The sequence below is a fragment of the Macrobrachium rosenbergii genome, chromosome 46 (assembly GCF_040412425.1).
Source record: "Macrobrachium rosenbergii isolate ZJJX-2024 chromosome 46, ASM4041242v1, whole genome shotgun sequence".
Taxonomy (NCBI): Eukaryota; Metazoa; Arthropoda; class Malacostraca; order Decapoda; family Palaemonidae; genus Macrobrachium; species Macrobrachium rosenbergii.
The window spans coordinates 49054695-49077194 of NC_089786.1; the positions used below are offsets into that span (position 1 = coordinate 49054695).

Here is a 22500-nt window from a genome sequence, read left to right on the forward strand (position 1 = left end):
GTATAAAACACGTAAGATCACTCGGTAGCACTTTTTTTAGACTCGGATCATTGGTATAAAACACATAAGATCACTTGTTAGCACTTTTTTTAGACTAGGATCATTGGTATAAAACACATAAGATCACTCGGTAGCACTTTTTTAGACTCGGATCATTGGTATAAAACACATAAGATCAGTAGGTAGCACTTTTTTAGACTCGGATCATTGGTGTAAAACGCATAGGATCACTCGTTAGCACTTTTTTTAGACTCGGATCATTGGTATAAAACACATAAGATCACTCGGTAGCACTTTTTTTAGACTCGGATCATTGGTATAAAACACATAAGATCACTCGGTAGCACTTTTTTTAGACTCGGATCATTGGTGTAAAACACGTAAGATCACTCGATAGCACTTTTTTAAAACTCGGATCATTGGTATAAAACAGACAAGATCGCTTGGTAGCACTTTTTTTAGACTCGGATCATTGGTGTAAAACACATAGGATCACTCGGTAGCACTTTTTTAGACTCGGATCATTGGTGTAAAACACATAGGATCACTCGGTAGCACTTTTTTAGACTCGGATCATTGGTGTAAAACACATAGGATCACTCGGTAGCACTTTTTTTAGACTCGGATCATTGGTGTAAAACACATAGGATCACTCGGTAGCACTTTTTTTAGACTCGGATCATTGGTGTAAAACACATAGGATCACTCGATAGCACTTTTTTTAGACTCGGATCATTGGTATAAAACACATAGGATCACTCGGTAGCACTTTTTTAAAACTCGGATCATTGGTATAAAACAGACAAGATCGCTCGGTAGCACTTTTTTTTAGACTCGGATCATTGGTATAAGACACATAAGATCACTCGGTAGCACTTTTTTTAGACTCGGATCATTGGTGTAAAACACATAAGATCACTCGGTAGCACTTTATTCTAGACTGATCACTGTTATATGACACAAGATCACTCAGTAAGCACTTAAAAATTTTTTAGACTTGGATCACCTATATATAACAAAGAAGATCACTCGGTAGCACTTTGTTGTAGACCCCTGTCACTGGTTGGACCAGAATTTTAGACAAATATTTCCTTAATTCATATGTTATACGCTTTTGTAAAACTTAAACGCATAAGACCAGTCTATAGCACTTTATTCTAGACGTAGATCACTTTTAAGAATCGAACTTCAGACGAAAATAACTGGTTTTTGACCTTCCATGTCTTAAGACCACTCGGAAGCACTTTATTATAGACAAGAATCACTTGTAGGACTTTATTATAGACAAGAATCACTTGTAGGACTTGGACTTTAGAGTAAAATCGTAAAATCTTAATAACTAACTTTTTTTATCCGACTTGGACTTTAGAGTAAAATCATAAAATCTTAGTAACTAACTTTTTTATCCCTTTTTAGTTTTCTGTACAAGAAAACTATTGTGCGGGCTTTGTCTGTCCGTCCGCACTTTTTTCTGTCCGCCCTCAGATCTTAAAATCTTCTGAGGTTAGAGGGCTGCAAATTGGTATGTTGATCATCCACCCTCCAATCATCAAACATACCAAATTGCAGCCCTCTAGCCTCAGTAGTTTTTATATTATTTAAGGTTCAAGTTAGCCATAATCATGCCTCTGGCAACGATATAGGACATGCCACCACCGGCCAATGGTTAAAGTTTCATGGGCAGCGGCTCATACAGCATTATACCGAGACCACCGAAAGATAGATCTATTTTCGGTGGCCTTGATAATTATACGCTGTAGCGGCTGTACAGAAAACTCGATTGCCCCGAAGAAACTTGTTTATCCATCGCGCTGAAAAGGATGAATAGTTAAAGAGACTTGAATTGCGAAAGCTGAGCTTAGATGAAGGTAGAAGCAAGCCCACGTAGGTAGTTTCCATAGCACCTACCTCCCGTAATGCGCTTTGGAATTGATCCATAGCTCTGCTTTGTAGGTGGGGTGGGGAGGGGGAGGTGAAGGGGGCGGGATCTGCAAACATGGGACGGAAAGAAGCTGTAATGTAATGTTGGGAAGAGAGAGAGAGAGAGAGAGAGAGAGAGAGAGAGAGAGAGAGAGAGAGAGAGAGAGAGAGAGTTGGTTCACCAAACGGAACCATAAGGAATTTTTTTAATCTCATTTCTTTTTCTATCGTTATCCCTTTTTTTTAAGGATTTTTTTATTCTCATTTTTCTATCGTTATTCTTTCTTTTAAGGGATTTTTTTCGTTTTTCTACCATTCTTTTTTTTTAAAGAATTTTTTTCTCATTTCTTTTTCTACCGCTATTTTTTTCAGCGCTGTGGCATACTGTGTCATCCTTTCAAAGTTGTTTGGGTTTAAAGTTTCCCTCTACTTAAATATTCTGTCAGTTTTCTTCCCGTAAAATTCAGACTGTAAAAAGAACAAGTAAAAAATGCGCCGAAGTTTCTTTCGGCGCAGTCGAGTTTTCTGTACAGTCGCTACAGCGGATAATCAAGGCCACCGAAAATAGATCTATCTTTCGGTGGTCTCGGTATAAAGCTGTATGAGCCGCGGCCCATGAAACTTTAACCACGGCCCGGTGGTGGCCTATCCTATACCGTTACCAGAGTCACGATTATGGCTAACTTTAACCTTAAATAAAATAAAACTACTAAGGCTAGATGGCTGCAATTTGGTATGTTTGATGATTGGAGGGTAGATGACCAACATAGCAATTTGCAGCCCTATAGCCTCAGTAGCTTTTAAGGTCTGAGGCAATAGTTTTTTTATACAGGAAATTAAAAGCTGTTCTCGTCCTATCTCACCAAGTTTTTCTGGTGACATTTTACCTGCTAAAAACTCCCTAGCAATATTTTTCCTGCAAAAAAATCTCAGGAAATTTTACTTTACATTAAAAAATCTCTTAACAAAATCTTTCACCAAAATGTTATCGACAAAAGTTGACGGGAAAAACCTCTACAAAAATCTCCGGCTATAATTCCCTATTTATATCTCCGTCCAAAATTCTCCTGCCATAAATTTCTTTATAGAAATCTCCGTACAGAAACTCCAGAAATAAAATCCCCTACATAAACCTTTACAAAAATCTCCCGCGATAATTCAGTACCTAAATCCCCGTACAAAAATCTTCGATAAATTATTCAGCAGCAAAAATCCCGCCAAAATTGTTACCCACCAAAATGATTCCTGCCAGCAATATATCCCAACAAATTTTTCCCCCCCAAAAATACAGTATAACCCACCAAATTTTTCCCCGCCTAAAATATTACCCACCAAATTTTTCCACGCCAGAAATATAACCCATCAAATTTTTCCTCTCCTAAAATATAACTGACCAAATTTTTCCCCGTCTAAAATATTACCCACCAAATTTTTCCCCACCTAAAATGTTACCCACCAAATTTTTCCCCGCCTAAAATATTACCCACCAAATTTTTCCCCGCCTAAAATATTACCCACCAAATTTTTCCACGCTAACCCACCAAATTTTTCCCCGCCAAAAATATTACCCACCAAAATTTTCCCCACCTAAAATATTACCCACCAAATTTTTCCGCGCCTAAAGTATTACCCACCAATTTTTCCCCCGCCTAAAGTATTACCCACCAAATTTTTCCCCCGCCTAAAATATTATCCACCAAATTTTTTCCCGCCTGAAATATTACCCACCAAATTTTTCCCTGCCTAAAGTATTACCCACCAAATTTTTACTCGCCTGAAATATTACCCACCAAATTTTTCCTTGCCAAAAATATAACCTACCAAATTTTTTCCCGCCTGAAATATTACCCACCAAATTTTTCCCCGCCTAAAGTATTACCCACCAAATACTTTACCCACCAAATTTTTACCCGCCTAAAATATTACCCACCAAATATTTCCCCACCGAAAATATAACCCACCAAAGCTTTTTTTCCGGCAAAAGTCTCCCTCTCTTTAAGACCATATACGGTATTCAATGTCGCCTCAGGAAGGCGTGTAAACAGAAAAAAGTAAAAAGAGAAAAAAAGAGAGAGCCTTAACCGACTCCCCGTAAGCCAAACTCGGATGCCTTTACGAGCTTCGTCAGGCCAACAAGAGGCACCAGACCAGTTTGTCAGTTTTTGTTTCTTTTTCTCTTCCATCGAACGAAAGAGACTCCTGTTATAGAATCGCCCTCGCTACTGTACGTGAGCCGTCCAAAGGACTTAATGGAGGGAACCAACAGTGCCTCGAGGGATTGGAGGGAGCGTCACAGAAGAAGAAGAAGAAGAAGAAGAAGAAGAAGAAGAAGAAAAACAAAACAGGGAGGGAGAAATAGACAAACAAGTAGCCTCATCAACTCCCCACCAACAGCCGTCACCACAGCCACTGGAATCCCTTGGGGGTTGAGGGGAGGAGCAGGAGCAGGAGCAGGAGCAGGAGAAGGAGGAAGAGGAGGAGGAGGAGGTAGAATACCGGATGAAAGAGGGACGGAAGTAGAGAAGGACTGAGAAATGACGACGGTGGAAAGTAACATGGATCTGAATGAAGGGAAAATTATTACTTTCCCCCTTCAGTGGTGGTGTTTAACACCTTCCCCCTTCCATTTTCCTTCAACCCTGGATGCAGTGTGCCTCTTGTAGCACACTGGCCTCTTCCCACTTAGCTGTCCAACTTCTTTAGCATTACACAGCTCCAATTTTCACCTCAAGACGAAATGCTTTTGAGTGAGAGCTATTGGTATTGTAACATAACACAGTGGTTTCAGTACTCCAACAAAAATAATAACAGTGTCATTCTAACCTCATATCCAAAACGCTAAGGGCTTCGCCTCTTTCCTGCACCAGAGTTCGGTCTCCGTTGCGCCCAGAAAAAGAACATACGTGGCCGTGGGGCCTCTCAAAAGCGCCTCTTGTTGTGCATCTTCAGGTCTAGATCTCACGTGGCTGACAAGAAAAGGCGATAGGTAAGAGGACGATGATAAATATGGGCGAATTGATGATGATAATAATCCAGATGATAGGTAGAAGGGGTGGTATTATTGTTATTGATTGGAATGAGAGGCCTAATTAACCAGTTAGTGAAGAAATGAAAATGGAAATAAGGAGGTAGCAATTATGATGATAATGTTTAGGAAGACAGAGTAGCAGTAAAAACAACGATAATGATGGAGTATTGATGATAATGGCAGTGATGACGATTCCGAAACTGAAGATGCTGGCCAATATTACGAAAGCAGAGACGAAACAAGAGAGCTCAAGAGAAGACGAGAGGAAATACGTCACTTCAAGTTAGAAAATAATACTTGATAACCGTCTCCTGAGTCTCTCTCTCTCTCTCTCTCTCTCTCTCTCTCTCTCTCTCTCTCTCTCTCTCAATAATACCTGATAACCGCCAGCTGAATCTCTCTCTCTCTCTCTCTCTCTCTCTCTCTCTCTCTCTCTCTCTCTCTCTCTCTCTCTCAATAATACCTGATAACCGCCAGCTGAATCTCTCTCTCTCTCTCTCTCTCTCAATAATACCTGATAACCGTCTGCTGAATCTCTCTCTCTCTCTCTCTCTCTCTCTCTCTCTCAGTAATACCTAATAACCATCTGCTCTCTCTCTCTCTCTCTCTCTCTCTCTCTCTCTCTCTCTCTCATAAATACCTGATAACCGCCAGCTAGGTCTCTCTCTCTCTTTCTCTCTCTCTCAGTAATACCTAATAACCGTCTGCTCTCTCTCTCTCTCTCTCTCTCTCTCTCTCTCTCTCTCTCTCTCTCTCTCTCTCTCAATAATACCTGATAACCGCCAGCCGAGTCTCTCTCTCTCTCTCTCTCTCTCTCTCTCTCTCTCTCTCAATAATACCTGATAACCGTCTGCTGAATCTCTCTCTCTCTCTCTCTCTCTCTCTCTCTCTCTCTCTCTCTCTCTCTCTCTCTCTCTCTCAATAATACCTGATAACCGCCAGCTAGGTCTCTCTCTCTCTTTCTCTCTTTCAGTAATACCTAATAATCGTCTGCTCTCTCTCTCTCTCTCTCTCTCTCTCTCTCTCTCTCTCTCTCTCTCTCTCTCTCTCTCTCTCTCAATAATACCTGATAACCGCCAGCCGAGTCTCTCTCTCTCTCTCTCTCTCTCTCTCAATAATACCTGATAACCGTCTGCTGAATCTCTCTCTCTCTCTCTCTCTCTCTCTCTCTCTCTCTCTCTCTCTCTCTCTCTCTCTCTCTCTCTCAATAATACCTGATAACCGCCAGCTAGGTCTCTCTCTCTCTTTCTCTCTTTCAGTAATACCTAATAACCGTCTGCTCTCTCTCTCTCTCTCTCTCTCTCTCTCTCTCTCTCTCTCTCTCTCTCTCTCTCTCTCTCAATAATACCTGATAACCGCCAGCCGAGTCTCTCTCTCTCTCTCTCTCTCTCTCTCTCTCTCTCTCTCTCTCTCTCTCTCTCTCTCTCTCTCCATCCTCTTATCATGCTCACGTCGTGGAGAGTAAGATAAATGAGCAACGTCCCATCTGGCGCTGTTACGTAACAGATTATTGCGTTATGTAATTTTCAGGAAATGTCATGTCTTTAGATTGATGGAATGATCGCACACATTTCTTATAAATGGTCTAGTTTTTGGTTCCCTCTTCTGGTTTCATTCGCTTGTTGAGAGACGCTTTCTGTAATTTACTTTATATTTATCTTCATATTTTTGTTTTTTGCAGTATCAGTCAAGTCTCTGGGAGGGCAAATCCCATGTAACTGGCTATTTATTGGTTTCTCGTCGCGTAGAACGACAAAAATGCTATAATTTTCTTTTCGTGGCATCCCGCAGGAGTGAATGCAAGGTAATATTGGCCTCAAGAGAATAGTTCATGTGCTATTGAGTGAATTTCCTCCACCAAGGAGTCCATAACCCTTTACTATCCACTCCTCTATCCTGAGGAACATATACATCCAAACCACTGGTCTTTCTAAGGGCAGTAATACCTGGTTCGTACTGTATACTACCATCATGGATACAAATCTCAGTAAAGAGACTGACCTAAAGCCTTAGGATACAGCATATTAGAACCCCAAAACGTTGGCATTTCCTAAGGTAGCAGTGTCTGGGTAGTACCACTTGGGTAACACCATGATGACAGTCATTTGATTAGACTGACTTGACTGTTTAGATGCTGTGCTCAATTTTGGGATAAGGAATTGGTTGCTAGTGGCGTGTGGAACGGTTAATGTTTGCAGATGTTGCAGAACTGATTAGGGATTATGAAGAGAAACTGCCAAAACTAGGAAAGAATTTGAAATAGTTTGAAAGAGGAGAACACTTAGAGTAAATATGAGTTGGGTTAAGGTTATGGGGATAATATGAAGAGATGGATCACAGAATTGGTAAAGCAAGGAAGGTAGCTGGGCGTGCACTAAAGATTCTGATGCACCTTGGGTGAGGGTGTCTTGAAGCAGAGGTAGGAATGCATGATAGGATTGTTGAATCAGTTCTCTTTTATGGCAATTAAGTGTAGATGTTGAGTGGGAATGAAGTGAAAATGCTTGAAGTTGGTGTAATGTGTGGTGTATGTGATTTAAGAATATTGGAAGGGTGAAAAAATGAAGGAGAAAAAAAGATCAGCTCTGATGTAAGGAAGCAAAAGTGTTTTGGGGTGGACTGGTCATGCAGGAAGAATGCAGAACGATTTTTTAGCAAAAAGCTGTATAATCAAGATAAGTCAGGAGAGATGAGGAAAGGAATACCCAGAAAAGCTGTATAGAAGGAATAGTAGAGGCATTCAGAAGGGAGTTCAGTGAAATGCTGATTTGCTTTTGGCGTAGAAGTAAGTAACAGATAAGGTTCATTCACTATTCAGTAATTAAAAAGTAAATATGACAGTAACAATTGAATTGTTTTTTCTCAACAGCCAGCCCATATCCTCGTCCTGGAGTGGAGACGACGAGATTCACTACCCATTTGTCTACTAAGAAAACCTAGACATTCAATAAAGACCTATAGAAGGACCCTATTCTCTCTCCTCCAGGTATACGGCCATAGTGCAGCCGTTGGACTACCCGCTGAGGATGACAGTCAGCACTGTCACCCTCATGTTAGCCATAGCCTGGATATCGCCAGTGTTCATATCCGTCCTCCCCATTTTCCTTGGATGGTACACAACGCAGGTGAGTCTATCTTTTAATTAGTCAGGTGTACCTAACCTAAGCCTAACTCCCTAACTTAACCTAAACCACCCTAGTCTAAATCTAACCTAACCCAGTCTAACCTAAACCTAACCTCAGCCAGCTTAACCTAAACATAATCCCCTAACCTAATCCAGCCTAAGCTAAACCTAACCTAACCTAGTCTAACCCAGTCTATCTTTTAATTAGTCGGGTGTACCTAACCTAAGCCTAACTCCCTAACTTCACCTAAACCACCCTAGTCTAAACCTAACCTAACCCAGCCTAACCTAAACCTAACCTCAACCAGCTTAACCTAAACATAATCCCCTAACCTAAACCTAACCTAACCTAGTCTAACCCAGTTAACCTAAACCTAACCTACAGTAACCTAGCCTGGCCTAACCTAAACCTAACCCCCTAACCTAACCTAATGCCATCTAACCTAAACCTAACCTAACCCAGTCTAGCCTAAACTAACTAAACCTAAGCAAATCTGATAAGTAGATTTATAACAATTAGTAAAGTTAAAATTCCTTATGAGTTTTTGACTAGAGGGTGTCAAGCAATATGGCAAGATATATGATAATTTTAGATTATTTGACCAAACTGTACATATAATGGTTTTTATAATATGACTATTCAGTATTTACAATAGTTTATTAACCTAAGCTGACCAAATTAACCAACCTAACCCAACCTAATCAAACCCAGCCCAACTAAACCTAACCTAACCTAATAAGTATATGTACAACAATTGGTTAGAATCAAAATGTTTGAGATTTTGACTAGAATATGTAAGACAGTATGGCAAGATGTATGATAATTTTAGATTATGTGACCAGATGTATGATTTTTTTTTATTATGTGACTAGATTTACGATAATTAGTTGACTTAGTGCATTATATCTCTTGACCCAAGTGTGTACGGTTTTTTATACGTCTAGATGTCCTATAATATATTTGCCTAGGAGATGTATGCTAACTTATTTGAAGAAAACATTTACAGAAAATTAAATGATTTATCACAAAAGGGAACGTGTGTTAGTTTGTGTAAATCAAAATTTAATTATGTCATTCATACGAATATGTGTCTGATTATTAGTTTTTTTAAAGTATATGACGGTTCATTTGGCCAGAATTCACTTAGGTATAAGCCTTACGAATATTCATTATTGTTATCACCAAGTGTATGATAATTAACTATACTAAGGAGTGCATATCTTTCATTGCCAGAAATAGTAAGATAATTTATGTTTTTTACCTGTGATACTTTTTTACTCATTTTTTCCTCAGATGAAACACGATGATTCAGCTAACTCACTCAAAGGATTATGCAAATCTCTCTCTCTCTCTCTCTCTCTCTCTCTCTCTCTCTCTCTGTACTATTCAAAGGCAGTACCAGCAATTTACATAAACCGTGCAAACGCTATGCATATTTTAGCAGTGCAAGTTTTTCTGTAATTAAGTAAGGCGTTTCGTAATAATTAACTCTAATTTCCTGATTAGTCACAACGCACCTCAGTTTGCTCTAAAACTCGTTCAGCTAATGTAGATAATTTACTTTTCCTTGCAATGGAACTGACCTGGGTGTAATATCCTTACAATATTTACAGTCTGTCCTGGAGTTGGTTCATCTCTCTCGGGTTTTGTATCATAATTTACATGAACCTGAGTCACATAATAATTTAGTGATACTTCACAAATTGTGGAAATAGTTTAGTGATACTAAACAAATTGTGGAAATAATTTAGTGATACTTAAAAAATTATGGAAATAATTGAGCGATACTAAACAAATTGTGGAAATAATTTAGCGGTACTAAACAAATTGGGGAAACAATTTACTGATATTAAACAAATTGTGGAAATAATTTATTGATGCTTCACAAATTATCCACAGCTCATTTGAATGGCTTAATTCCATCAGATAGCGCTCAATAATTCACTCATTTTACTCAACACATTTACCCCGTTGGAGGTGAGGGGTCTATTGCCGTCAGCGCACTTCATACCGTGAGCTGTAAGCATTACTTACGATTCTATGTAGCATCCCCTCGTCCCCTAGCTGCAACCCCTTCCATTCCTTCTTACTGTACCTCCGTTCATATTATCTTAATTCTATTATACTTTTCCACCTTCTCCTAACAATTGATTCATAGTGCAGCTGCGAGGTTTTCATCCTGTTAAATCTTTCAAACCTTTTACTGTCAGTTTCCGTTTGGTCTAAATTCTCTATTCTGTTTATTCTACTCAACACAGTTATGTCTGATTTTCTCAAATGATGCTCCATGGTGCGTGTATAAAGCAAGTGTGAACAGCACTGTGAGGTTTTAATGTTTTCTCTCTGGGAATCACGACTGCAGCAGTAACAAGCAGAACTGTAAAGTTCTTGACATCAGTGAAAATAAAATTTACATTCCCAATGCATGTTTTCTGACATCATCACCGTCTTGCTGAAGTCAAGTAGGCTCTTTCTCACGTGGAAAACGCCATAAAGAACATCCGTGACTTCATTTTCGCGTCGCTGTAGGGATAACAGTGACTGGTTAGTTAGTGTAACTTTGACTGTAGTCGACGCATTTTAAGAATATCACTCAGCCACGCCCCCTTCCCCTGGCACCGTAGATAATGCTTGACATTATCGTACCGCACTCTCGGACAATATCAGTTGCTGCTTGGCTATGTCACTGATAGCATCGAAAGGTCGTTCATTCAATAACTAAAGGAGGTTCTAGAACCTATAAATTGGTGCTTATTTTTTACAACATACTTTTGAAAGTTTCCTCTTCATAGCAACACAAATAGTAATTCTCTCTCTCTCTCTCTTTCTCTCTCTCTCTCTCTCTCTCTGTTGGCCAATGGTTACTGCAACTTGCTCATCCCATTCCGAGTCCGGCTCAAATAAGGACAGCGCTGCCAGCCGTATGAGTAATATCGTGAAAGAGGGGAGGGTTTAGGCTGGGGTGGTGGGATGGGATAGGGAGGATGTGGGCGTGGCCGAGTGATATTCTTGAAATGCGTCGACTGCACAATATGCCAAAAAGTGCCAGCGTAGACGCTCATGCGACACTGCCTTTAAAGGTATCACCGATGCCTTTTTCCTTGTTTGTTGTGGGTTTGACAGTACAGACCACTGTTAGGCTTGAGGGTCAAAACTGCCCCAGAATAGTAATTGCTAGATATATGCGCTTAATCTTTGTGTTGGAGAAAGGGTGGGGCAGGTGGGAGATTCAGGTAGACGGGGAGAGCGGCCCATAGCGTTAGCTATTTCATATGTTGTGTAAATCCAAGTGCTTAGAGTAACAGAGATGAATGTGCAGATAAATTAAATGAAAGATATTCAGATTTACATGTGACAAACAAATTAACTCACACTCACACATAAGTACCTATGTAAACTAACAGGAAATTGTTCTTTTCTACCCTCTGCACTGAGGAGAGAGAGAGAGAGAGAGAGAGAGAGAGAGAGAGAGAGAGAGAGAGAGAGAGAGTGCGTAGTCCTCTTAGTGGAAGATAAAACGAGCAATAGAAGTGAGTTGTGCTGGCATTTAGGAGAAGGATGGGTTCACCTGCTCTTGAGAAATTCGCTATCATTAAGTCACACTCGAAAGTCAACTGCCTGTAATCTGTCCGTGGGGTCTTGCGGGACTGCTGTTTGCCAAAGGCCTTGCACTTGTTGCAAGACTGCAGAGTTTTTTCTCTGAAATAATTGTGCAACAAGTTTAATTATGCCTGGGACGTGGGTGGGTCTGTTTTGATAACGTGGCTATTTTGGTCTAGTGTCGCATGTGGCTGTTTCGAGACTTCTTGCTGCAACCGATTTGGCCTTGAGGATATTTTGCGATTATGCCGGTTTGAATTCGTGCCCGTCCAGTGACTGTCCACTGATTGAAGTATATACATTTTTCTGGCTAAATTATAAAGGGTTGTTGCGAAAGATGTAGTTTGGTAGCAAAATTACAAAACTTGGGTCTCGTAAAGCACTCGTTGAAGGCCTCAGAGAAATGGGAGAATTTGCTTTTTGGTTTTGAAGATGAGAGGTATCGAGGGTAAAGAATTACAAATGGCCTGTGACTTTTAAGTATATTCTCTCTCTCTCTCTCTCTCTCTCTCTCTCTCTCTCTCTCTCTCTCTCTCTCTCTCTCTCTCTCTCTCTCTCTGGAAATGTATAGAAACAATATTCTCTCTCTCTCTCTCTCTCTCTCTCTCTCTCTCTCTCTCTCTTCTGGAAATGTATAGAAACAATATATTCTCTCTCTCTCTCTCTCTCTCTCTCTCTCTCTCTCTCTCTCTCTCTCTCTCCTGAAATGTATAGAAACAATATTCTCTCTCTCTCTCTCTCTCTCTCTCTCTCTCTCTCTCTCTCTCTCTCTCTCTCTCTCTCTCTCTCTCTCTCGAAATGTATAAAAACAATATTCTCTCTCTCTCTCTCTCTCTCTCTCTCTCTCTCTCTCTCTCTCTCTCTCTCTCTCTCTCTTCTGGAAATGTATAGAAACAATATTCTCTCTCTCTCTCTCTCTCTCTCTCTCTCTCTCTCTCTCTCTCTCTCTCTCTCTCTCTCTCTCTCTTCTGGAAATATATAGAAACAATATTCTCTCTCTCTCTCTCTCTCTCTCTCTCTCTCTCTCTCTCTCTCTCTCCTAGAAATGTATAGAAACAATATTCTCTCTCTCTCTCTCTCTCTCTCCTGGAAATGCACAGAAACATGCACATCTGTAAAAGTCATGGGACAGCTGGTTCTGACAATCCCCGTCTATTTCTTAAATGCATCATATTCATGTTTTCCAAATACTGATACAAGCTATGATCTCTCTCTCTCTCTCTCTCTCTCTCTCTCTCTCTCTCTCTCTCTCTCTCTCTCTCTCTCTCTATTCGCGAAATGTACAAAAATATGCATGTCTATGGACGCCGACGAACATTGTCTAAAACTATTTCCTACTTATTTGCATAATTTTCCTAATATGGATAAATTTATCTGAGCATTTAACCTATTTCTTATAATGGTCAGATTAATATTATTTCGGGGAGAAGCTTTTATACCATGTGTATACCCATTATCTATCTTTTTTTAGTTTTCTGAAAAGAAGACTATTGTGCCTGCTTTGTCTGTCCGTCCGCACTTTATTCTGTCCGCCTTCAGATCTTAAAAACTACTGAGGCTAGAGGGCTGCAATTTGGTATGTTGGTCATCCACCCTTCCATCATCAAGCATACCAAATTGCAGCCCTCTAGCCTCAGTAGTTTTTAGTCTATGTAAGATTAAAATTAACCATAATCGTGCTCCTGGCAACGTTACAGGACAGGCCACCACCGGGCCTTGGTTAAAGTTTCATGGGCCGCGGCTCATAGTGCATTATACCGAGACCACCGAAAGATAGATCTGTTTTCGGTGGCCTTGATTATACGCTGTACAGAAAGCTCGTTTGCGCCGAAGAAACTTTGGCTCATTTTTTACTTATTCATTTAGTTCTCCAGTTCAATGTCCTTTTATTCCCAAGGTTAGATTCGTATTATAGAGGCCTGTGTCATTATTTATCTATATATCCATTCAGTTACCCATTTACATACGAGCATCGTGTTACTTTATGCATAAACTTCCATATCACAAATCTATGGGATATGTATCAGTTGGTTTCCAATTGAACACACACAGACACACACATTCACACACACACACAGACACACGTAGAAGCAACAGCCTGTCTGGTACGTGAATGAATTTCCCATTAGCTGTCACAGAATTAATTGAAATTTGGGATTTAGCCAAAGACCTCATTGTTTGTGCTCTCTCTCTCTCTCTCTCTCTCTCTCTCTCTCTCTCTCTCTCTCTCTCTCTCTCTCTCTCTCTCTCTCTTATTCTCAATTGCCTGTTTATCCCTCTCATTCCTAAATTCATTAGTATTTTGTCTGATTATTTGCCTCTATGTACAGCCATTTTTATCCCATCAACTTATCCACATAAGAGGATTATGGGAGGATTATGAATGAGCTTTTCGGGGATTTGCAAAATAAATATAATTATCGTAATGAAGTATAATCTGCGGCCGTTCTGAAGTCACAATTCTAACTAAAGTCATCCCAGAATAGGTTTTGTTTTTAGGCTTTCTTTGGTTAGGTTAAGTTTGGTTGGGCTGCTGTTGTTTGGTTAGGTTAGGTTAATTTGACGTATTGTGAAATGTAGCTTGTGACTATAATGTCTAGGGGCAGATCAGTAGACTAAAGTCACACAGAAGTTAATGTTTTAGGGAAGATTTAGTTCGATTGGGTTTGGTTAACAAGTTTAGGCAGAATTATTGTCCATCACTTTAATAACATCAGTTAAATTTGGTGAGAGTGGCGTAAATTAGGCTACTGTGCTTAGGCTATGTTAGATTAGGCTGCCATGTTAGGGTGGCCTCGTGTGATTAGTTAAGTTTTATTAATTGAAGTTACGCTAGACTAGTTTTCCTAGGTTAGTTTAAAACAAAAGAAACCAATATATTTTCATGAGATTTTTCTATTCTCTCTGTTATTCAGGTGATCATTTTTCTATATTGCTTTTCGCTTTTGCCGAAATCTCTAAGTTTCTTAGTGGTTCTCTCCTCTGTAAGTTAGGAAGGAGAGGTAGAGATAGAATTTTTTCCAGACAAATAGTGTATGACTTTATTATAGATGATATCTGTGAAGAATCTCAAAAAATAGTTGTTCATGTGCCTTTAATGGCTCAAATAACTATGACAGATATTATTATTATTATTATTATTATTATTATTATTATTATTATTATTATTATTATTATTATTATTATTAATGCTGGTGAAAAATCCACATGATATAGAGTGAAATATAGATATATATTTAAGAATATACTTTACATCATTGTGAATTTTTTCACCAATTTGGTGACTCGTGATAATGAGATTAATATGAATGACTGTTACTATTAATATTATTATTATTGTTGTAGTTGTTGTTATTATTATTATTATTATTATTATTATTATTATTATTATTATTATTATTATTATTAGTCATCTGTTAATGAAACTGTAAAATGAAAATAGAATATTCTCCTATTCATATTAATTGATGAAAAGGAAATTTATTATTATTATTATTATTATTATTATTATTATTATTATTATTATTATTATTATTATTATTAAGAAGAAGTCATCAGTTAATGAAGCTATAAAATGAAAAAAGAAGATATTTTCCTATTCATATTCCTTAACGAAAAGGAAATTGTAGGGAACTTCTCTATCCATTATTAATGAGGCCAGGTACTTAATATTCGGCGCGGATAATATGGTGATTAAAACATTCTTTCTGGGATGCCTTATTTTTTCACATAATTAAGAAGTGGGAGAAAAAAAATTAATGAAATGATATACACTTTTTTATATAAAACTTGACATTAAACGTAATTGGCATGTGATTACAATTTCCCATAAATAAAAGATAGTTTGTTTACTATGTGCGATGACTACAAGTAAAAACTTAGCCAAAGTTTCTTCGGCACAGTCGAGTTTTCTGTACATCGTATGATCACGGTCACCGAAAATAAATCTATCTTTCGGTGGTCTCGGTATAATTCCTTATGAGCCGGGGCCTATGAAACTTTAACCACGGCCCGGTGGTGGCCTGGCCTATGTCGTTGCCAGACGTACGATTATGGCGAAATTTAACCTTCAACAAAATAAAAACTAGTGAGGCTAGAGGGCTGCAATTTGGTATGTGTGATGATTGGAGGGTGGATGATCAACATACCAATTTGCAGCCCTCTAGCCTCTGTAGTTTTTAAGATCCGAGGGCGGACAGAAAAAAGCGCGGACGGACAGACAAAGCCGGCACAATAGTTTTCTTTTACAGAACAATAAAAAAGGAAAGTCGAATTTTTAAGTATTTTTGCAAATAAATGCAATATACTTCAACTTCTCAAAGAAATTATAGCATGCAAATGAAGATATTTATTTATTTATTTTTAAAATAATCTCCAGGATATTTCCCGAAGTATACCAGAGAGAATATTAGTGGAAAAAAGATAAAATCTCAAATCCATCAAGCGATGAGAAAAAATGTAATTACGATCAAAGAGGAAACTCTAATCATGTTTTTTTTCCGTAATCTACGAGCTAATGCAATTGTATTTTTTTTAGGGCTTAAAAAGAAAACATCGCGTTAACATGTTTATAAGGATCGAATTTCCGTGATTTTTAATTTTATGAAAAGAAAACTATTGTGCCGGTTTTGTCAGTCCGTCCGCACTTTATTCTGTCCGCCTTCAAATCTTAAAAACTACTGAGGCTAGAGGGCTGCAAATTGGTTTGTTGCTCATCCACCCACCAATCATCAAACATACCAAATTGCAGCCCTCTAGCCTCAGTAGTTTTTATTTTATTTAAAGTTAAAGTTAGACGTGATCATGCATCTGGAAACGATATAGGACAGGCCACCACCGGGCCGTGGTTAAAGTTTCATGGGCCGCGGCTCATATAGCATTATACTAAGACCACCGAAAGATAGGTCTATTTTTGGTAGACATTAATATAAGCTGTACAGAAAACGCGATTGTGCCGAAGAAACTTCGGCGCATTTTTCACTTGCTGTAACGGAGAAAGCTGATTAAAAATTTAGTTCCCGAAGTGGGGTAGCGACATCAGTGCACCTCATGCGGTGCACTGTAGGCATTACTTAAGGTTCTTTACAGCGTCTCTTCGGCCACTAGCTGCAACTCCTTCCATTCCTTTTACTATACCTCCGTTCATATTCTCTTTCTTCCATCTTACTTTCCACCCTCTCCTGCGAGGTTTTCCTCCCGTTACACCTGTCAAACCATTGTGCCCTAAGTTCTCGTTTCATCGCTGAATGACCTCGTAGGTCCCATCGCTTGGCCTGTGGCCTCAATTTTGTATTCTATTCTATAATTGAAATTTTCTTCGACTTTTATATTATGTTATTCATTCTTTATTTTCCTTATCCACCTTCAGTTATTTTTCATTTCCTTTTTCCTTCTTCTGTTTGGCTTCTCTCAGAATTTTTCCCCATTTCTTCTCCTTTATCCCGTTTTTTCGATTCTCTTTCTCCCCAGTTCCTCTTTTTTTTTCATCATCTCAGTAATCCTTTCATTTCCTCTTCTCCTTTGTCATAATTTTCCTTCTCCTCCTTTCCTCTGTTTTATTATTCCTACCCTTTCTTCTCCCTCCTCCTCCTCCTCCTCCTCCTCTGTCATTGTTTTTCCTCTTACTTCTTCCTTTATCACTTTTGTATTCCGTCCCGTCCCATCTTCCTTTTCTTCTTCTCCTCCATCATACTTTTCCTTTTTCCTCCTCCCCTTTAGCTTAATTTTCCCTCCCCTCTCCTCTTCTCCATCATGTTTTTCCTACCCCTCCTCCTTCTCTTTCCTCCTCCCTCCTCCTCCTCCTCCTCCTCACTTTCCTCACCACCTGCTTTATCACGTGTTTATTCCCTTCCATCATCATTTTCTTCTTCAGCTTCATAATACTTTTTCCTTTTCTCCTCTCCTTTAGCATTTTTCTTCTTTTCCTCCTCGTCTCTGATAATTTTCCTCCTCCTCCTCCTCCTCCTCCTCCTCCTCCTCCTCCTCCGTATCCTCACCTTCTTTGTCACATTTTTCTTCTTCAGCTTCATACTTTTTCCTTCTTCTTCTCCTGTAGCATAATTGTTTCGTTTCCCTCCTCCTCCTCCTCCTCCTCCTCCTCCTCCTCCTCCTCCTCCTCCTCCTCCTCCTCCCTATACTCACCTTCTCCTGTAGCATAATTCTCCTCCTCCTCCTCCTCCTCCTCCTCCCCTCTCCTCACCACCACCTTCTTCTTCTTCTTCCTCTTCTTCTTCTTCTTCTTGAGGCGAGCTGGATGAATTTCTGGTCACGTCTCGAGACCCTCTACTTCGCGTTGCCATCTTTTATGCATTTCTCTCTTCTTTTTTTTTTTTTTTTGGTCGAGGGAAATGGAGAGCTCGCGGAAATAAAAGAATAAATGGCTTTTAGTTTTCATATATTTCTGTCGAGGGATTTTGCGTACTGGGGGAATGAATGGAACGTTATCGTGGCGGAGTTGAAAGGAAGAAACGTTTCTGCCTGGCAAATACAAAACGTTTTTGTTTGCGAGCGTGGCTTGGAATGCGTCGTGATTCATTGTGTGGACGTTTGTGCTTTTTCTTCTTCTTTTTTTTGAGATTTGAAGTAGTTTTTCGATCAGTGTTTTTTGCATATGTGTATGTATGTATATTATATATATACTGCATATGTATTTGTATATTATGTAATATATATGCATATAATTATATATATATTTTGTATAACTGAATCACGAAAATATGGAACGTGATGAATATATAAATAAATAAATTGATATATAAATAAATATATAAATAAATAAATGAATATGTAAATAAATAAATGAATAGATAAATAAAGACGAAATTCACGAAGGAAAGAGAAACAATGGAGTACTGCAAGGCCTTTCGACTTCCTGTCCTTTACTTAGCAGACTAAAACAAGTAAAGGACAAGAAGTCGTAAGGCCTTTCAGTACTCCATTGTTTCTCTTTCCTTTGGATTTTGTCTTTATATATATATATATATATATATATATATATATATATATATATATATATATATATATATATATATATATATATATATATATATATATATATATATATATATATATATATATATATAGATAGATATGTATGTGTGCTTGCTAGCAAACAGGTTTCAATTTCGAAAATGATTAATCAGCTTTCGTTGGACTAAGAAATTAATAACGAAAGTTCCTCAAGATTTAAGTGGGATCATCTGCCCTCTTATATAAAGAATGATTATCGTAAGTGACCTATGACCCAGTTCCTGTTGCCACCTAGGATTGAATTTCAAGTAGGCTTACGTAGCAACATGACTCCTTTATAGAAATGATTGGTCATTTCTCGTAAGGGAATCTGGGTTTTTGTACTTTCTTCTCTCGGCAATGTGAAATAATGAAGGCATCTCCTTTCCACGGAGCTGAAAAGTGCCGAAAGGCGGGATGTTGAACTTATTTGTAACGTTAAAACAAAATTAGAAGGAATTTAGGAAAGTAAAATATTGGTCTCGTGCATAATTAGTTTTCTGAAAAAGAAAGCTATTGTACCGGCTTTGTCTGTCCGTCCCCACTTCTTCTTAAAAACTACCTCGGCTAGAGGGCTGCAAATTGGTATGTTGATCATCCACCCTCCAATCATCAAACATACCAAATTGCAGCCTTCTAGCATCAACAGTTTTCATTATATTTAAGGTTAAGGTCAGCCATGGATCTTTCGTCTGGCACCGCTAGAGGTGCCAACTGCCGACGCATCTTCACTTGACCGCATCTGGGTAGCAAGTGAGCGCTGCTCGGCCGTGGCTGAGAGTTTCATACAGCATTATACGCCGTACAGAAAACTCGATTGCGCCGAAGAAACTTCGGTGCATTTTTTACTTGTTTAATTTGTATATCTTGACCACTTGATTAATTTCTAAATTTCTTTTTTTTTAAGCTGACGTTAAATATCGTCAGCTAATATCACTGGAAGTTAATTGTGATTGGTTGAAACTCTTGCTTCTTGCCACCAATCATAGGCTTTGATTATGTACCGTCGCCTTGCAGCAGACGGTCTATTAAATCTAAGTTGGTCCGAATAACTGAAAGTGAAAGATACAGAAGAGTAAATGAAAAAAAACATTAACAAAATAAAAGAAATCCTTGTGACAATAAAACCTGAGAAATCCTGTTCCCAAACTACTAACTTTCCCAGTTCTCCAGAGAAATGGCTAAAATAAGAACCGCCAAATTTATATGGAAATGTGCAGAGTACCCGGCAGCTCGGATTAAAAGAGAGAGAGAGAGAGAGAGAGAGAGAGAGAGAGAGAGAGAGAGAGAGAGAGAGAGAGAGAGAGAGATTCACTCTGCGGATTCTGGCAATTTATTTGACGATATATTTTATGCTGTAAGTATTGTATGTGCATTACTTAAGGCTCTTTGCAGCGTGCCTTCGGCCCCTAGCTGCAAACCCTTTCGTTCCTTTTACTGTACCTCCTTTCATATTCTCTTTCTTCCATCTTGCTTTCCTCAACCCTCTCCTAACAATTGACCCACAGTGCAACTGCTTTGAGGTTTTCCTCCTGTTACGCCTTTCAGACCTTCTACTGTCAATATCCTTTTCAGCGCTGAATGACTTCATAGGTCCCAGTGCTTGGTCTTTGGCCTAAATTCTATATTCAGTTCAATTCAGTCCAATACACTCAGGCACTTCGTTTGTTAATCGTTGATTACAGTATATTAGAATCTTGAATGACCTTGAGTGAATGTTTTGTGTTCCCTTTTATCTGTCTTCCTTAGAGCAAGTTATAAATGAAATTAGATAAAAAAATACCGAATCTGATGTACCATTCATGACACGATAAGTCTCGGGGAAAAAAATCATAAAAATAGGGTATGATAATATATCAGTAAACGTTAAACTGAAATCAGTCGTCGAAAAGAGGGCAAAACTCCCAAAAATATTGTATTAAAATTGAAATATTTTTGAAAAGTTTTTATATGTTACATTCGTTTTCCTATTTCTAGGCGATTTTTGAAATTGAGAGTCAGGGTCAGTTGTCATTTAGCAGGGTTCCAGGAAAACTAATAAACAAATGTTGATAAGACTGAGTGAAATTGTCACTCTGCGACATCCTTGAGATCATTTATTTTCTTGGGGATTTACTTTTAAAGTCAAAGGTCAAGTAATTATGGTCAGCGGTCAAGTAATTAAGGTCAAAGGTCAAGTAATTCTTGTTGGCCAGTATTCTTTATTGTCGTCCACCCATTTCTAATATCCACCTTTAATTGCTGAATTATTACAATAAATTCCTAATAATTAAGTTAGCCATTTTTGACCTTCAAAGGTCAAAGGCCAAGGTCCTGTATTTTCTGAGCCCCGTAGGCGTTACTAAAGGTTCTTTGCAGCGTCCCTTCGGCCCCAAGCTGCAACCCCTTTCATAAATTTTACTGTACCTCCGTTCATATTCTCTTTCTTCCATCTTGCTAGCCACCCTCTCTCAACAATTGTTTCATGGTGCAACTGCGAGGGTTTCCTCCTGTTACACCTTTCAAATCTATTTCTCTTAATTTCCTTTCCAGCGCTGAATGACTTCATAGGTCCCAGTACTTGGCCTCTGGCCTAAACTCTATATTCCATTCCATTCCTGTATTTTCTGAGGTTTAAAATGGTCCACTTTAGTCTACGTATTTATGGCATTCTTTCATATTAAAAATTATAGATGTAATAATTCAACGATAAGTAAATGCAACGAATTTAATCTTGAAAGTCCTTTTCTAAGTCAGTGGGACAATATGTAAGTTAATTATTTTCATTATCTCCTTGACTTTTATTTTGTCTCGCTATCTATCTTTCCTGATTAATTACTATTTTCCTTTGGTTTCCTTTATGTTGATTAATTAGTAAAATTCTCCGTCTACTGAATATTTCTCTCTGATTCTAGACTCACGACGATCCATTTTCTATATACATCACTCTTGGTAAGCCGTCCGCTTTCAAAATTGGGTAGTTACGATCCTCTCATTTATTTAGGTGTCAGTATTTCTGCTGCTTGAATTTCCCATCCGCTGTTTCGAACGATCCGTCCTGAGTTTGCAATACTCTCTGTTTTAGACGACCCTTGTGGTTGTTCCTGCAGATGTATTTTGAACAATTCTCCATAGTTTTTGACTATCCTAGCTATATTTGACGATCGTCGACGATCCATCCTCCGTTCGCAATTTTCGCTATTTTAAACGATCCTTGTGGTTGTTCCTGAGGAGGTGTTCTTCAACGATTCGTCATATCTCTCGAATATGCTTGCAGTTTAGGATGATCGTCGATATTTTATACGATCTTTCACAGTTCCAGCGTTCCTCGTTATCTTCGGTAATCTTTTGCCATACCGACAGTCCTTGGTAATTTGGACGATCCTTGGTAATGTCGACGATCCTTGATAATTTCGACGATCCTTGGTATATAATATCGACGATCCATACTATTTTCAACGATCCATTCTCTTCCATCGAGCACAACATTTTCCCCGTCGAAAGCCCATCTCCGGCGATCCACGCTCTTCCCGACGATCCTCGATTGTGTCGCGCCCCAGGCCGCATTTTTGGAACGATCCAATGCGAACTGTGTCGAAACCGCATTGTTTTGAAGTCTCTTTGATGCCAGACGCAAAATAACCGAGACGATCCTGTTTAATAACATTTTTTTTGTAACCCTAAAACCAAACACTATTATTTTTATTTATTCATCATTGATGACGAAACTGTATTTGACATCTGTCTACGAGCCAATAGACGCACAAAATGCTTTTGTTTCTCTTTTGTTTTTGTCGCAGGCTGCCTTTAGTGTTTTGTGATTGCGAAGTTGTGTGTGCG

At 38.7% G+C, this 22500-nt stretch overlaps 1 protein-coding gene across 3 annotated transcripts in view; it reads left to right on the forward strand.

Annotated features, from left to right (window-relative positions):
• LOC136830297 (octopamine receptor beta-2R-like) overlaps nt 1-22500 on the forward strand; it is a 639505-nt gene that overhangs the window by 241384 nt on the left and 375621 nt on the right. For all 3 annotated transcript variants that reach the window (XM_067089696.1, XM_067089699.1, XM_067089697.1), the window contains exon 3: nt 7935-8073. In XM_067089696.1, the coding sequence (XP_066945797.1) occupies nt 7935-8073 (139 nt within the window). The remainder of the gene's footprint in view (nt 1-7934; nt 8074-22500) is intronic.